The sequence below is a fragment of the Arachis ipaensis genome, chromosome B9 (assembly GCF_059453495.1).
Source record: "Arachis ipaensis isolate K30076 ecotype BB chromosome B9, ASM5945349v1, whole genome shotgun sequence".
Classification (NCBI taxonomy): Eukaryota; Viridiplantae; Streptophyta; class Magnoliopsida; order Fabales; family Fabaceae; genus Arachis; species Arachis ipaensis.
This window is the reverse complement of record NC_142444.1, coordinates 2051148-2068835: the sequence shown is the minus strand read 5'-3', so window position 1 is coordinate 2068835 and position 17688 is coordinate 2051148. Positions and strand designations below refer to the sequence as shown.

The 17688-nt window shown below is 32.5% G+C and overlaps 1 protein-coding gene across 4 annotated transcripts in view; it reads right to left on the bottom strand.

Annotated features, from left to right (window-relative positions):
* Positions 1–1402: 1402 nt before the first annotated feature.
* Positions 1403–17688, bottom strand: part of LOC107618589 (putative disease resistance protein At4g19050) — a 33455-nt gene continuing 17169 nt past the window's right edge. For all 4 annotated transcript variants that reach the window (XM_088500195.1, XM_088500194.1, XM_088500191.1 and 1 more), the window contains 5 exons: positions 9550–12464; positions 9197–9448; positions 8395–9114; positions 3655–4491; positions 1403–1785 (listed from right to left, as the gene is read on the bottom strand). In XM_088500195.1, coding sequence (XP_088356321.1) covers positions 1699–1785; positions 3655–4491; positions 8395–9114; positions 9197–9448; positions 9550–12432 — 4779 coding nt within the window. In that variant the 5' untranslated portion in view covers positions 12433–12464 and the 3' untranslated portion in view covers positions 1403–1698. The remainder of the gene's footprint in view (positions 1786–3654; positions 4492–8394; positions 9115–9196; positions 9449–9549; positions 12465–17688) is intronic.

The following is a 17688-nucleotide window of genomic DNA, read 5'->3' as shown; positions in this document are numbered from 1 at the left end:
AGCTTGATCTCTTTGAGACCAAGCTCTGATACCAATTGATGGTTTTCAGTGGTTAAGAGAAGGGGGGTTGAATCTTAGCCCTTTTTTCACTTAATAACACTTGATGGTCTTTGAAATAACTTTTGGAGACTTTTTTATTTTTGTCTCGTACCCAGCCACGAGACTTTTCCTTTTTATCTCGTTACCCGGCACGAGATATTTTTCAGTTTTATCTCCTGGGCAGCAGAAACAGAAATGGAGTAGAAGAGAGAGAGAATTACACCAAGATATATCCTGGTTCAGCTGCTAAGTGCAAGGCAGCCTACATCCAGTCTCCATCACAACAATGATGGAATTTCACTATAATCATTTTTTATTACAAACACCAATTCTCCCTAGGAACTACCCTTCCTATCCGGGAGAAGTCCAGAATCTAAACCCCAATCCTGAACTTGACTTGGTCACAGCCAAGCTTTCAACTGCTAAGTGCTAACCCAACTTGCAAGGAGATTCCTACAGAATCATGAAACACAAGACAGATGTACAAAGGACCTCTAAGGACATCTACGGATTTTTCTTTTAATTTTGCACTCTCTGCCTTTTTCTGTTCTATGGCTTTTTCTTACAAACCTCACTGTTTACTTTTTTCCATGAGACTCAAGACAGACAAAATTAAACAGAAAAATTACAAAATAAAGAACATTGAAGGAGAAGAACTTTTGTTAGCTTAGGCAGCTATGAGAACTCTGTGCCTTGTACTCTCACTCCTTGCTTCAAGCCCTGGCTGTTCTCCCTTATATATAGGGGGAAGCCTCCACGGTTGAAACCAAATGAACCAAGCTAAACTTCTTCTTCTTCATGCAAAACCGGTTCGGCCAGAGAGAGAGAGGAGAGATAACCGAATGCTTAAACCAACATGCAATTACCTCTGTGTCTTCCTTTTGCACCAAACTCCACCAATCCGAGCCCTCCATCTTGTCTTGCACACCAAGAAGGATCCCTAGCCCTTGATGAGTTCTCTGATGCATGACAGCTCCTCCTGCTCCACTTTTGCTTCCTCCTTCACGTAGCCTCCCTAGCTACCTTCTGTGATGAGTGAACCCAAAAGCAGAGATGAGCCATCCCTCAAGATCTTCTTCCTCTGACCGAAATCTTCTTCTTCTATTTTTGGTATGGAGAGCTTGAGATCTCTTCACCAAATCTTACCATTTGTGATGAAAATCTCAGCCACAACATACTTTTTATTTTCTTTTTCTTGCCATCATTACAATGGTTTTTAGCTTGCTTCTAGCTTCTTCTTGATAGCTTGTAAAAACTTCCATGGTTGCTGTGATGGAAGTGACCGAAAGTGAGAAGCAAGTAGAGAGAGAAGAGAGAGTAGAAAGAAAAGCAATCAAATAGATTTGAACAAATTAATTAAAGCTGAATTAATTTTGCTTCCCTTTTGCTGAGTAGCGTGCCTCATTAAGGCCATCAATCTAATCAATTAAAATTTCTCTCTCATTGTTCCAAGGTCTGCATTAACTTTACTTGATAAAATTTGAATTCTATCACATGATAAAAAGGAGATCCGTTGGAAGCATGAAGCAAAACATTTGCTTTCTCTCATACTTGGTTTCGGACCAAGCTTTGGTCTTGGAAGCAAAGATTTAAAATGGGCTAGTTTCAATAATATATTGGCCCAATTAACAAAACCTTGCTTCAGCCACAATAATTAATTCAACTTGACCCAAGGCTGAATGTGTTTTTCTTTAACACAAATGGACTTGCAATTTTTTTCTTTTCTTTGCGGCCCAATAGCAAAACCTGTATAACAAAATTATTAATTAATAAATATAATCATAAAGATCAAATTAATAATTTTGTAATTAATTATATTAATAATGTAGTCACCAAAAAAAAAAATTGTATTAATAATGTTTGATCATCACAAATTTAAATTGAAGTTTTTCAAACAACAAATTTAAGAAAAAATGCTTTTGCTCATGAAAACTTGGACATAAGAATCCAATATTTTAGCAAAGAATTAGAATATATGAAGTTTTTTCACAGAAAATTTAAAATAACTTAACTAAAATCAAAATTAATAAAGATAGGTGTATTAATATAAATTACAATATGTATATAATTAAAAAATTATACAATTCAATAAATGAAATTAAAAACATTGAGAATATGAATAAAACTTTTGAATTGAATATAGTGCATGTCGAAATATGACTAGTATAAAAAATAAGGATTTGACTCCTCTGAAGTTGTTCATTTACTTTAGAGAGAAAAGTAACGCAATCTAAGCCATTGATAATATAAATGGTTCTGATCATCTTAAATAAATAAATAATAAGTAAATGCATTAAAAGAACTTTAAAAATCGTGCGAACAGCAGCTTCTTAGCTTCCAAGACCATGTAATTTTTTCTTTTTATTTCATCTTCTTTCTATTTTATTTAGTTTTTTCTTTCTTTTTCTTCAACAAAAAAAAATTATTTTCGGTTCTATTTTTTCACAATATTTAATTCTCTTTTTATGTTTTATTATCATATTCTTTCATGATATTATTGTTATGTTGGTTATCTTTTTTTTGTCTTCTATAACTTACATTTAAAGTTTTGTCACGAAAGAAATTAATAGTGATCACTAGTATCTTTCTTTTTTTTTTAATCCTGAATAATTTTTTGAAAAATAGGATAAAAAAAATAAAATTAATTAATTTAAATTGAGTCAAAAAATATTTTTTTTATTTTAATATAAAAAAAATACTCATGTAAATGTACTAAATTTTTTTTAGACAAATATACTCAATTTTTGTTTGTTTATGCTTAAAATAAGAATCTAATTGAGAACAAACTAAAGAGTGTTTAGAATAACTAATGATATGATGTTGATTTAATAGATCTCTAATAAATTGATTTATTTACATTAAATTGGTGTAATATTTTAAACACTCTTTAGTTTCTTCTCAATTAGATTCTTATTTTAAGCATAAACAAAAAAATTTGAGTATATTTGTCTAAAAAAGATTTAGTACATTTACATGAGTATTTTTTTATATTAAAATAAAAAAAAACATTTTTGACCCAATTTAAATTAATTAATTTTATTTTTTTATCCTATTTTTCAAAAAATTATTCAGGATTAAAAAAAAATTACTCGTGATCACTATTAATCTCTTTCATGACAAAACTTTAAATGTAAGTTATAGAAGACAAAAAAAAAACCAAAATAACAATAATATCATGAAAGAATATGATAATAAAACATAAAAAGAGAATTAAATATTGTGAAAAAATAGAACCGAAAATAATTTTTTTTGTTGAAGAAAAAGAAAGAAAAAAACTAAATAAAATAGAAAAAAGATGAAATAAAAAGAAAAAATTACTTTTTGGAAGCTAGGAAGCTGCTGTTGGCACGATTTTCAAAATTCTTTTAATGTATTTACTTATTATTTATTTATTTAAAATAATCATAACCATTTATATTATCAATGGCTTAGATTGCGTTGTTTTTTCTCTAAAGTAAATGAACAACTTCAGAGGAGACAAATCAAAAAATAATACAAACTTATAATTTAGTTCAATATTTAAGAACGTACCAAATCCAAGTAAAAAGGGATTAAGAACAAAGATATGGAAAATGAGCATTAATTGTATGAGGAAGTATAGGGAGCACGGAATACCTTATCTGCAAACAGCATTTGAATGGTGGCATTCAGGTTTCCTTTCCAATACCCTTTTTCTTCCTCATCATATGTTTCACGGGCAAGTACACTTTGTAGCTTGGGCGCTGTTGTGTGCTTTGCGGTGAACGTTTTCATCTTGGGACATTCTGTGAGAGTCAATTTTTCCAACAATGGCACCGAAAACTCACAATTCGAGTTGCTACAGAAACTTGTGAGGTTGCTTAGTCCTTCAAGTTGTATAGTTATCAACTTGGCAAAGACAATTTTAATCCCCTCCTCATTTTCTTGCTCATCCTTGGTAACTATTTCATTTAATTTATTACAACTGTATACCTTCAAGGTGGTGAGTTGAACCAAGCTCTTTGCTGTTGAGCATGTCATTAGAGTTTTCAATTCAGCACAATAAGATACTTGCAAGTATGTCAAGTGAGTGAAGGACACCGAAGAATGTGCCAATCTCCTCAATTTATTGCAGAAATTTAAGACCAAGCGGTGCAGTGATCTCTGAAGAGCAGGATCTCTTTCAAATCCAATATCCTCCATCACTGGTGCCCACAAAGTTAATTCCTTAAGTAGCAATACGGTTCCCAATCTTTGCTTCGGTGCGGTGTTTCCACTTGGCACGAACTCTCTAATGTTAGAATCATCACCCAATTCAAAGATTTGTAGATTAGGAATGGTGTGGAGGAAGCAGTATAGAGTCTCGTCATTATCACTCTGCCAATCCGTCAAGTAAAGTTGTTTCAAAGAGGTAAAGCGGTACTTGCCTGTGTTGCTCATTAACCACTCTACTCCTTTAGAGTCAATACTCAGATGCTCCAACTTGGACGTTACCTATATTCATCAATTTATAAAACTCATTATCAAATAAACTCCAATTACACCTATCGATTAATACACTTTGCAAGTGGCTTGTTTAGATCCATTGCAATTAGGAGTGCTGCCATCTAAAATGCTGATTTGGAATTTCTTTTCGGAAGGGTATATGTATGTGTATTCTAATCTTTGAAAGGGGAAATTTGTGTGCATACATAAAATTTTGTTTTTTGTTTTGTGTATGTTTTTATGTTAAAGCAAACCATATACATTATAACAAGGGTTTCAGGGTTTGTGCTCCATCTCCACTGGCCGTCATTATTATAAAAACAAGTTTCTTATTAGTTATTACAACAAATTATCGGATATATAATATTTTTGTAAACATAATTTTTAAAATAAACAATAATTCAGACACTTAAATCTTCTTATATTTCCTATATTTTCCCACTTTTCAATCTAGTAAGTGATTATCAAACACCGACTGCAGCTATGGAAGGCTATTAACAGTTTAAAACAATGATACCTCTTTAATAAAATACGCATAATATATAATTGAATGATAGCTTATGATCTAAAACTAGAACAAGGAAAAAAAAGTTACTAACTGGTAAATAGCTTAAATCGATTGCATAATTGAGGCTATTAAGATATAAAAAGCTGATTTTTTCAAAAGCCTATAAATATTTGTATTTTTTTTTGTGACTATCTATATTCTAATTTAGTAAAAAAAAATTTATTTCTATATATAAGAAAAATAAGTATGCATTTTATTTTAAAATGACGGATATATTTTCTAAGTTAAAGAAGCATTCCACCAAGATGATGAATTTAATCAGATTTAACTGAATCCAGTTTAACTTATAGCAACAAAGGTTATTAACGCATCAATCTCCTTCATGTTTTATAGTTTGTACTTTGTAATTCATTTTCAATGTATATGAAAGAGAAAAATCAAGAAAAAACCTATGAGTGACAAAAGGTTGAGTGAAACACTTGAGAGAAAAGCTTAGAGTCTAGAATAATTATTTTAGATTTCTTTAAGTTATTTCATATGTCTTGTATTTTGTACCTGTGAAGTGTCCCTTTTTAAGTTGGGTTAGCACTTAGAGTGAGGAGTTAGGTATTAGCATAACTAAGTCAAGTTAGATAAGAACTTGAGTGAAAAAGGATTGAGTGAATCCTAAGAAATTGGTGTATGTAATATTTTAACTATAGTGAAAATGCCACTATTGTTATGATGAAAGTTAGATGTAGATTACATTGCACAAAGCAACTAAATTATGATACATGCTTATGTCATCTTTTTTCTCTTTTCCTAAATTCTGTTTTTTTATATTTATGAGACAAAATGAAATTGTCTCATAAAATTTTCGCTGCACATTGAAATTGTCTCATAAAATTTTCGCTGCACAGTATAAACAGATTTTATTTAAAAGTTTGATATTAAAGGCTTAATATATTAAAGCAAAAAAATGTCATAGATTTAATTTCCCTTTTCTAAACCTTCTGTAACCTTCGTATATGCTTGCAGAAGAAGCTTTTGTTAGAGCAATTTGTGAAGAAACAATTCATAGAGAAGAAATGGTTCTGTCGTTTGAGAGAGAGAGAAAGAAAGAGTGTGTGTTTTAAATTAGCGAAATTATGGTTTTAAATTTGGAGATATTGAAAACCTAATGGGATTAAGGATATAACGGATGACACATTGACATTTTTGTTTGCCACATCCATCTATTTCGTTAATAGAACAAGAGTTTTCTTTATGATTGAATATTTTTATAGAGTTTTTAAATATTTAAAGAGCACTTTTGTCTTTAAGAAAAGTGAAATACATATTTGTCTTTTGATTAGGGGTGCACAGACCCGGTCCGGCTCGAAGGCCCGACCCGGTTCCGAACACTTTTGGGGCTAATTTGGTGTGATTTCATCGGGTTTAGGGCCGGGTAAGGGTCTCAAAAATAGACCCGGTCATTATTTCGGGTCTGGTCCGGGCCCATAGCTCGGGTCACCCGAAGTCGGCCCGGTGACCCGGTCATCATACACAATTAATATTTTGTGTTATTAGTGATGGATCATGACTATTCTTATGTGAAATTTAAGTATTGTAAATCTTAATATTTTGTGTTATTAGTCATTATAAAACTATAAGTTAATATTTTATGTTTAGAATGCATAAGACTTTAGACTAATGCATAATATTGTGTTATTTGTATTGATTTAAATATTTGGTATTATTAGACAATATTAGTATTGATTGTGGTTATACTTTAATTTTGAAGAATGGTTGGTTCTTGTTATATTTTTCTAAGTGAATTTTACCATGTTAAATAATGGTTGGAGTCTTAGAAATTTGGATATTTTTACATGCTAGCTTACAAGAAGGTATCAACATAATGTAATGTTAACGGCTCGGTTTTCACCCGGTTTTCATCCGGTTTTTACCCGGTATAATTGTGGCCCGAAAGTGTATTGGTTTCATTGGGTCTAGGGCCGGGTTCGGGTTTAATAAATAGACCCGGTGTATATTTCGGACCGGGTCTGAGTCACATCAAATCCGGATTCACCCGGCCCATGTGCACCCCTACTTTTGATAATTCAAAGATAAAATTAATAGTTTACTCTTAGTGAAACAAAGGAAGTAGGCCAATAAGTATGACAACTATGAGGCGATTAGGGACAAATTTTTTCACTTTCTGATTAGTTTTGTTTTATCTTATTTTATGTAGATTCTATTTAGCTATTATTTATAAAGAATAAATTATTAAAATGGTACTTAAAAATTTATATCACTAATAAAAATAATTCTAAAAGATGCTAATGAAGAATAAGTTATTGAAAAATTAAAAAAATATATATTAAATATATATTCTAAAAAATTTTATTATCATTAATAAAAGCTTCTGAAGTATAAGATATTCTTTTATGTTGATAAAAATTGAATTGAGTATTAATATGACAATTTTATATAAAATTTAAAAATAAATAATACTACATAACCAACAAATATTATTATTTTTGGTCAATATTTAATCAATAATAATTTGTATTTACAGTTATGGGATTTACATACAAAAAATAAATAATTTGTACGTATATTTATCAGAATTTACGCACATAAATTAATACAACTTATACTCATATTTATCAAATAAAATTTATTTATTAAAAATAATTTGATATTTATACTAATTAAATACTGACCAAAATCTCAAACGTACTTGCTCCCAAGATTTTCTACTTAAAAGATGTATCATTAGCATACTTTCATATACTTTTTTTTTTTTTTTTTTTTGGTGACTTATACTTTCATATACTTTGATCTTTTCTTTAATATTTCATAATTTTATAAAATAAATTTTATTCAGCAAATAAGAGAGGTAATATTAAAATTTAGAACTTTGATATGAACTAAAATCTTATATAATGTAATTTCTTTTATATTGTTGAAGAATTTAATGTGAAAAATTATAAACTTGATGATAGGTTAGTTACATAAAACTGAAGTGTCATAATTAGCTTACTTTTTTTTTTTTTGGTGACTATAATTAGCTTACTTTAATATTACTTTGATATTTTTATATAATTTTACAAAAGAAAATTTACTCAACAAATAAGACATAATATTAAAAATTTAGATCCTTAATATTTTGTTACAAACTAAGTTTATTTTTGACATGGCAAATTTATAAAAATTTAGGTGTTATTAGATTGTTAAACACTCCTTTAGTTTTTCTTTTTATATATTATAATATATACATATAATAGATAGATAGATAGATAGATAGTAGATTTTAAGCAGCGTGCTTAATAATAATTTCCCTTCAATTTATGATTGATGTCGATGACGTCATGAGAATAATGTGGTAGATATGAATTGGAGCAGACAATAAGGGAAAGGTTTTGCTAAATAAGCACTTTTACCTTTTCAGTGGATAACAATACTCTTCCTTCTTCGTTGGCACTTTCTGTTGTGAATATTTTCAGCTTTGGACATTCTTCCATTCTCAGTTGCCTCAATTTTGGACACTCTACAATATGTCTCCCTTTATAGAAACATTGGATGCTTGCTAAGTCACTTAATGACAAGGAGATTACTTCAGGAAACTTCAATGGTGGTTCATTGCTTGTTTCTGATCCTGCATCCCATGCAATGATTTCCTCCAAATTACGACACAAGCTTATGGAAAAGTTTTCTAGTTTTCCAAGATCCTTTGTTATAGAAGCTGGCAACACATTTCTCAATTGGTGACATGAAGAAATCCGTATAGTCTGCAAATTTGGGAAGTTAATAGCTCCTTCTAGATCTATATTCCACACTTCCTTCAGATATTGGAGATGATGCAAATCAATAATCTCCAATAATGCAGATGCAGATTTTGTGTCATTTTGTTGCGGAGGACTTCTACTTTCGAAAATGAATTCCACCGACTCACACCGATGAACCTTTAAAATTTCCAAATGCAAGTACCAGCACTTCGTGTGATCAGGGAAAATCTTGTCAAGCTTATTGCATTCAGAAATACCGACAGAAATGAGTCTAGGAAATGAATCCGCATTGACTTCGTCTTGACGTGGCCATATGTCCTTTAACATCTCCATTTGGCTCAGCTGGATTTCCTCCAACTTAGGAAAGATACCAACCTATTTTAATGTAAGAAGTAGAGTTATATAACATGCATAAAACATAAAAAAAACCTATGACAAACTTTACAATCCTACGCACCTTTGAATGCTCATTGTTATTTCCTTCGATGATGAATAACTTCTCCATTAGTGAACACTTACTTATGGAGATGCTTTTCAGTTCATTGAGATTGCGAGCCACAGACAATGAGCATAAATATGTCAAGTTACAACAGTCTGCCAGAGTTAATTTTATCAAGTTCTGAAACCAATCATTTGAAAGTTGATCACTCCATATCCTGTGAATCTTGATTGAGAACAACTTCAAGCTCCCAAAGTTTGGAATTTCAACCTACAGAAAAACACACAAACAAACCCCATTGTTTTATTTTGAATCGCTGGTAAAAAAAAAATAATAATTACGAATTATTTTAAGCTTAAGGAAAACCATACGTTTTCATGAAAGAGAGAAAAGGAAGTTGTGGCACTTTGCTCATTCTCATCCTCTGCCAGGACAATTCCTGGGTCATCAATTCTTGCTTGCTTTTCCATAAATTGAGATACCAAGGGCATGTTGGCTTTGTTGTAAAAGCTCACAAATGATGGTAAATTTTGTAGTGTCAAGGAACATAACTTATGAAGTACAACCTTGTTGGATTTTTCATCTTCCTCACCAATAACTGCTTGTAAAGAATCACATTCAGAGATATCAATTGTTTCTAGACTAGTAAGAAATTTAACAATGGTAAAGAAGAATATGTTTTTCAATTGAGGGCACATATTCACTTTGACTGTCTTTAGTCTAGAGAATGAAGAATTCGTAGTAGGACTGCAACATATGATCTCCTTGATGTTCTTTAGGTTAAAGAGGCCGAGAAACTCTAAATTGGAAAAAGCATCCTGAGGTAGTGACAGCAGCTCTATTGAGTTTTTCACAATAAATTCAATGTCTTTGTTATTTACGATTGAAAAATGTTTCAGAACTGGAAATCCATTTAGATTCAGCTCATAAAATACATTTTCAACTCCATGCAGCTCTCCCAATAGCAAATTCTCCACTCCTTTGAATAGCAATTTGACTCCTTTAAGGGAGTGAATATCCAGGCCAGATTCTAGCTGCAGTGCCAAAGACCTTGAAGCTTCATATTTATTGGGCATCTTGAAATCCCCGATTGAAATTGTCTTAAAGTCTCCAATCACAATCTTGTAATCATTTAACTCGTGAAAGAACAAGTCTGGTGGCAAAAATTCAGCACTAGGGATACAAACATCTATAGTATTCAATTGATGCAAATGTTTCAGCTCAGAAAGAATTGAAATTTGACACTGATTTGTCTGTCCTTCCACCTCCATTTTAGGCAAGCTGCTTCTTATATACAATTCCTCCAAACTAGTGAAGCTTGATAAAGATAGAGGATGAGTCAAGTTGCTCATTATGCAATCACTAATGTCTAGCAACTGCAACTTGCTTATGCCCTCCAACATTGTCGGCCAATCTTCAATTCTAGATCCTGAAAGGCTAAGAATTCTTAACTTTCTCAAATGATTTAAAATTGACAAGTCACCAAGAGTGCATTTCTCCAAGCAAAGCATTCTGAGGTTTGGTAAGCATTTGACTGAAGACGGCAGACTCTGCAAATGAATTCCGGACAATACTAAAACTCTGAGTTCTTCCATTCCTTCAAAAAATCTGTCGGGTATTTTCAAGGTTGAATCATCACTGTCAATATGGATAAATGTAAGCCGAGGACAATTAACAACTTCTGGGAGCCCATCCACAATATGGCACTTGTGTAGATAAATTGCAGTGCACCTCTCAAGTTGTTCCTTGTGAGGCCAGATGTCCAGTATTTTATTTCTCAGGATAAATACATTTTCGTTCTTGCACGCTATTGATAGGGCAGTATCTCGAATTATATCATGCATACTAAAATTGTCGTTGGAATGACCATCCAACAAGCCAAAATCTCTCAGCTTCTGGATTGACTCGGTTATGCTCGTGCGGGCATCCTTCAGTGTATAGACATCTTTAAGTATGCCCAAACCATAGCAGTACTTCACCAAGTCAGTAATTATTGATTGATGACCCATCTGAGCACACATTAGGAAAGTTGACTTGAGCTCCTCACTTTCGATACTATCGTAACGCATCTTCACATGATTCTCCATGAACTTCTGCACTTCATTCTTTTTGAGTCTTTCTAGTTCGCCTTCCCACTCTGACTTGTTTTTACACATTAAGGACTTTCCGACTATAATTACTGCCATGGGTAACCCTGCACAATACTTCTTAAGAGTTTCTGGCTTGAACTTGGGATTCTCAATAGACATTCCAACCACCTTCTTGAACAATTTTAGAGTTTCTGCAACGTCTAACTCCTGGACACGGAAGGTTAATTTTTCTTTAACATTCATTTTATGGCGCAACACTTCTTGGTGTCTTGAAGTAACCAAAACTTTGCATCCCTTGATGGTGCCACCAGGAGAATCTTCATTTTCCCCCTGTTTGCGACTGTTATCTTTGACATTCACGTGGCTTGCAACATCGTCATCATCAAGTGGAATCCCTATCTTATTCAAATCCAGTTCATCCCAGAGGTCATCCAGGATCACGAGGGCATTCTCCTTCTTCAACACCTTTCTCAAACGAGTTGTTCGTCCATTCTCACCTTCATTATTTTCAAAAGTCAAGCCTAAACAATGGGCTATGTCTTGCTGAACCTTCTGATAGTCCGGATCTTTTTTAACGATTGCCATCGCCACCCTTTCGAACTCAGCTTGCTGGCCAATTTGTTTGACGAGAGAAGTCTTGCCCACACCGCTAGGCCCGTGCAGACCAACCATTCTCACCGTGGGATCTTTTAATTGCTTTATGATCTCCCGGACTATATCATTTCTTGATTTGAATTGGATATAGCCGACGTGAGATAGATTGCTTTCGCTAAAGCTTGGAGCTCTTCCAATAGAAATGTTTGTAGATGTGCCATACTCTGAAATCAGTGACTGGATTTCTAGTGCCAATATCTTTGCTCCCCTGCCTAGTTGACGCCGGTACCAGAAGAAAGGGAGAAGACCCTCCCACCTTGTCTTGGAGAAGAAGGTTTTAGAATCACGAAACACTTCATTTTCTTGTATCTTTGCTTTCACCCTGTCAAGCCGGTGCTCAACAGCAGGTAAAATATCTTCTGCATTATTTTTTGCAACACGAACGAGGCGCTTCACCGTTTGCTCATTGTTTTCAAAATTCTCAACCAGCTGGTTTAGTTCCTGAACATGGGCTTCGTAATTGATAATGTAATCAATTTGTCGAAAACTCGCTTCCACAACGTTCCCCATTCTTTTCGATTCTCTAGAAATATATCTTCATCCTGTAAAACAAATTATACCAATAAGTGAAGACCAACGAATTTCTTCCCAAGATTTATAGGCACACAAAAGAACCAAAAAGATAATCATCACGATTTAACACATGGCGCGTCACTAATTTAATTCTTTACTGTTTGTGGGTGTAAAAAGAAAAAAATTTCTAGGTAATAGTAAAAAAAAATTATGTGAATAGATAAAACTATTTTCATGAAAAACAAATACGATACTATTTTTTCTTAAAATTAAATCACTATTTACGGTACGGTAAAGCTGGAGACAAAAATTAACCCATATATTTTGAAACCAATATTTTAAAAATTGAAAAAAAATATATGTTCTATGTTAAGATTATCAACATCGATCTTATATTTTATAAGGCAAAAACTTACATGCAGTTATTTTCATATAAAATTATTAGTTGGAAACTGTTAAATAATTTAACATATTTGACTAAATTATTATCTAAATACTTTTAATTATCAATTTGACATGAATAAAACAAATTGCATGCGACTCTTATCTTATAAACATGTTTAAAAATATTTTAACTTATTCTCTAGTTTTTTTTAATTATAATTGAATACTATTATCATGGGATAAGTGCTTTTTTCGTCTCCAACGTCTGGGTCAAAATTAATTTTGTCCCCGACCTTTTTTTTTATTAAAATCATCATTAATGTTACAAAACGTTATAAAATCATCATTTTGTCTATAAATAATATTTTTTGGACAATTTTGCCCTTTTACAAAAATAAAAAAATATTAAAACTAATAAAAAAACAAAAGAAACCCTCTCCATCCCTAGCGTATCTCTCACTCTCTTTCGGTCTTTCTCTTCTCTCCCTTTCCGCCACTCCACCACCGCTACCCTCACCTCCTTCTCTCTCTCTCTCTCTCTCTCTCTCTCTCTCTCTCTCTCTCTCTCTCTCTCTCTCTCTCTCTCTCTCTCTCTCTCTTCATCACCACCATATCACCCACTACCCTTAACTCTAACACCAATCCTGCTAACTCTTCATCCATTAACATCAATATCTAAATGGTTGAACAATATCACCCAATCGGTTGAACAAAATCAACACCCCCACACCAACATCAATTGAATGCTCAACGCAATACCCAAACAGAGAAACAAAAATCCCATAATTTAAAACAGAATTGTAAGGGGGTTTGTTCCTGCTTTCACGTTAAGTCAAACACCTGCAAAACAACCCCGATATCTCTTTCCTGTTCCCTCTCCATCCCGTTTCTCCTACTCTCTTCGAATTTCCCCTTCTCCAAACCCCAATTCTTCTTCTCAACTTAAACAAAAAACCTTTCCCCTTCAGCCAATTCAGCAACAACAACCACAAAATAAATTTCAAGGGTTAAGTACTTTAGATTTAGCAACAACAAATTCAGCATTTTCAGCCAATTCAACAACAACAACCATAAAATAAATCAACAGAAACTTTAGATTTAACAATTCAACAATCATCATCAGTTGCAACTTCAGATCAAAATCAACAATAATAGAAATTTTTTATGTTCTTCAAAAATAAAAAAAATAACAAAAGGAAGCACGAAAAGAGGAAGGAAGTGACAAAAATAAAAAAATTCCTCCTACTGCTGCTGGCGCTGTCGCAGCTGTGGGTAATGGAGCTCGATGCTGACAAGAAGAGCTTTCTCTGCAGACCCGAACTTGATCCAGCCAACGGCCCGTGTGATTTTGCGCGTGGTTGAAGAGGATGCAGTTGCATGTGAAGATCCCGTAGACCTCGCGGTGGCAAAGATGTGGGAGCGCACAGCCTCTAGAAGGCAGAGGGTCAGGGCTCAAAGTTTCAATCTTGGTGACCTAGCTGTTGTTGCTAATTCTGTAGTGGCTGGCTGTGGTTGCTCTCTTTGGGAGAGAATCCAGTCGCTGTTAACCCACTCATGATGAACCCTAATCTTATTAGAAGGATAAGCGATCTCTTCATTGGTTGTACGGAAATAAACATAGTAATGGTGAGGCCCAAGCCTGCCAGTGATCTCGCCGGACCACTAACCGTCGTTGTCGAAGGCATCAACTGCCTGGTAGAGAGAGAACTCGCCGCGGGAGGGAAGGCCGGATGTTCCTCGGGAAGAGCGTTTCGGTTAACGGCTCAGAAACGGCGTCGTCACGGAGGAGTGTCTTGTAACGGTGGTGGGCATGAGGAATATGGGTTGGGTCAGGGAGGTGAAGGTAAGGAATTAGTTGTGAGTTATGGTTGAGGCAGTATGGTAAGTCCATTGGTGGCATGCATAGAGAATGGGAAGAAAGGAAAGAGATACGGGAGTGGGGTGGGGTGGGGTGGGGTGGGGAGAGAAAAAAGGGAAGAGACACAGAGTGGGGGTGCAGGTGTGGGGTGGGGGTGGGGGAAGGGTTTTGTTTTTATTTTTTAATATTATTTTTATCATTTATATTAATTATTAAGGGTAATTTGGTAAAAAAAATAAAATTGATGTAGAAAAGGACAATTTTATAGCGTTTTGTAACGTTAGGTATGATTTTAATAACAAAAAAAATTCAAGACGAAATTGATTTTGACTCTAAACTTTGGGGACGAAAAAAGTACTTATCCCTATTATTATTTATAATACGAATTTATAGTAAAATTATTTTAAAAGTTCTAATATTTGTATGAATAAAAACTCTCAATTGTGCAATATACATACTATCAAATAATCAAATATTTTTATGATTATGAAATGATGTCCAATTTGACAAGAAGTCAACAAACAGTTTTCAAACAATTTTGTTTTAATTTTCAACCATTTTCGTCGAAGTTTTCAACATTTTTTTAATCAAAAAATAAAAAGTAAAAATTGAATCGTAATGAACCGATCAATTTATTGATTCATTAATTTATTAATTTAATCAATAAATTATTAATTTTTTGTTTTAAGTAGTTTTTTTCTTATACCGAACCAATATAAAATCCAATTTATCAATTTTCCGGTCAAACTCCGGTTTTAAGTATTAACAACTATAAACAACTATAGAAGTATAGATGAAACAAAGAAAAAAGATAACACAATCGTATGTTGGTGTCTAATGTCTACACATACATAGAGCACTCAAGACTAAAGAACAAAAATTTTAGACCAAATAATATTTTAATATTTTGTCATGCAGACCTTTAGATTTATAAAGATTAAAAAATGAGAGCCACTCAAATAAAAATGCTTAAAATGTCTTTTTTTAAAAATATTTTTTAGTAATTAAAATTTAATATATATAATTGATTAAATTGTATTATTTTTGTCAAAATTAGGCTACACAAATTGATTTGACTGAAAAAATAATGAATCAAATCTTGAACTGGTCTAAATTAATATTATTTTTTATAAAAAATGACTAAAATACTTCTATTATATATATATATATATATATATATATATATATATATATATATATATATATATATATATATATTCATTTTGAGAATCTTAAATTCTAGTCCTTTATTTTTTCTGTTATCTTAGGGTTTGGATTTAGAATTTTCAGAATTGATATAATATATATAGGAGTATTTTAATTATATTCTATAATAAGGGTATTATGGTTATTTTCTATAAAAAAAATAATATTAATTTAGACCAGTTCAAGATTTGATTCACCATTTTTTCACTCAAATCAATTTGTCTAGCCTAATTTTAACAAAAATAACACGATTTACTCGATTACATGTGTTAAATTTTAATTATTAAAAAACAGCTTTAAAAAAAAAATACGTTTTAGACATCTTTATCTGAGTGACTCCCTTAAAAAATATATTCAAATTCCAGAACACTTAGATTCTTCCATCCATTTGAACTTGCGAAACCTAACTGAAATATCTAAGCTAAAAAATTTAGATATAAAAGTGATATGAGTGATATATTTTAACCTGGTAATTTTTGGTATTTTTTAAAATTGTGGAAGGTACATAAATCGGATCGTCCGATTTGTGTTTAAAAAATTAAAAAAATTTGGGGTATACAAATCGGACCGTCCGATTTTTATACCTCAAATTTTTTAATTTTTTTTAACACAAATCAGACAGTTCGATTTCTGTACCTATATAATTGGACGGTTTGATTTTTATACTTCTAACAAATCGGACGGTTCAATTTCTACTTTTCTAACTAAACGGTTCCACATTTGAGAATAATACTCTAACAATTCAAATTTCAAAAAAACACCGTTACCGTTCCAATATCAAAAATAAAAACAAAAAAGTAGAAATATCTAACATGGATATCATTTTGCATACATGATATTCCGGGTGGATATGTCCAAAAAAGTTTAAAGGCAAAAAAATCCCCCAAAAAATAAAAGGACATACAAGTCCTTTGACCCTCCTTCTTCACCTTTTTTGAAACACAAGACCTCCTTCTTCTTCAAAACTTTTTTTTTCTTGATCTTCTTCAAAAACTACCATTGCAACCAACTATAACCACTGCATCTAGCCGCATGTCAAACTCGTCAATCATCTCTCCGCTTTGATTACATCGATAGGGTACCCGCAGGCTAAAAACGGGTAGGGTTAGGGTTGGGATATTCTCAACTCGCGGATAGAATTAGGGTTGGCTCCAAATTCTACCATACTCTATCGATTGTCACTCCTATGTAGAATATGGTAACGGCCATGTCTGCAAAACGACATTTATGTCATTATTAAAAAAGTATTATTTGTGTACATTTTTTTATTTTTTTTATGATTATATAAAATTAATTATTTTAATATCTTTATTAGATATATTTTAATAAAAATTGAAAATAATAACCATAAATCCAATGACTTTAAATATATTGTCATGAATTCAATGAATGTATTATATTTACACGATAAAAAAATGCTGAATATCGTTAGATTTAGTGTTGCACGTTAGCGTCGGCTTTATCCACGGATTTAGCGACGGTTTTACTGTCGGATTCGTCATGCCAAATAATTATAGGCGGATAGCCTCTTTCGACAGTAAAGTCGCTAGTAACCTTTGATGGAAAAACAAGTCAAATAGGCGCCAAATTTAGCATCGGAATTACGTCAGAAAAATCCGATGGTAGACACTTTTAATAGAACGCTGGATTTTGGTGATCCACACAACGCTACCGTCGAAGATATCCGTCGATAAATCTAACAGTAATTGTGCCCTAAATTCGAACCACGAATCCTTTCCCCCCTTCATTTCGAATTTGCTTTCTCTCTCTAACATCTCACCTTTGTAACAGCCCAGACCACCCGC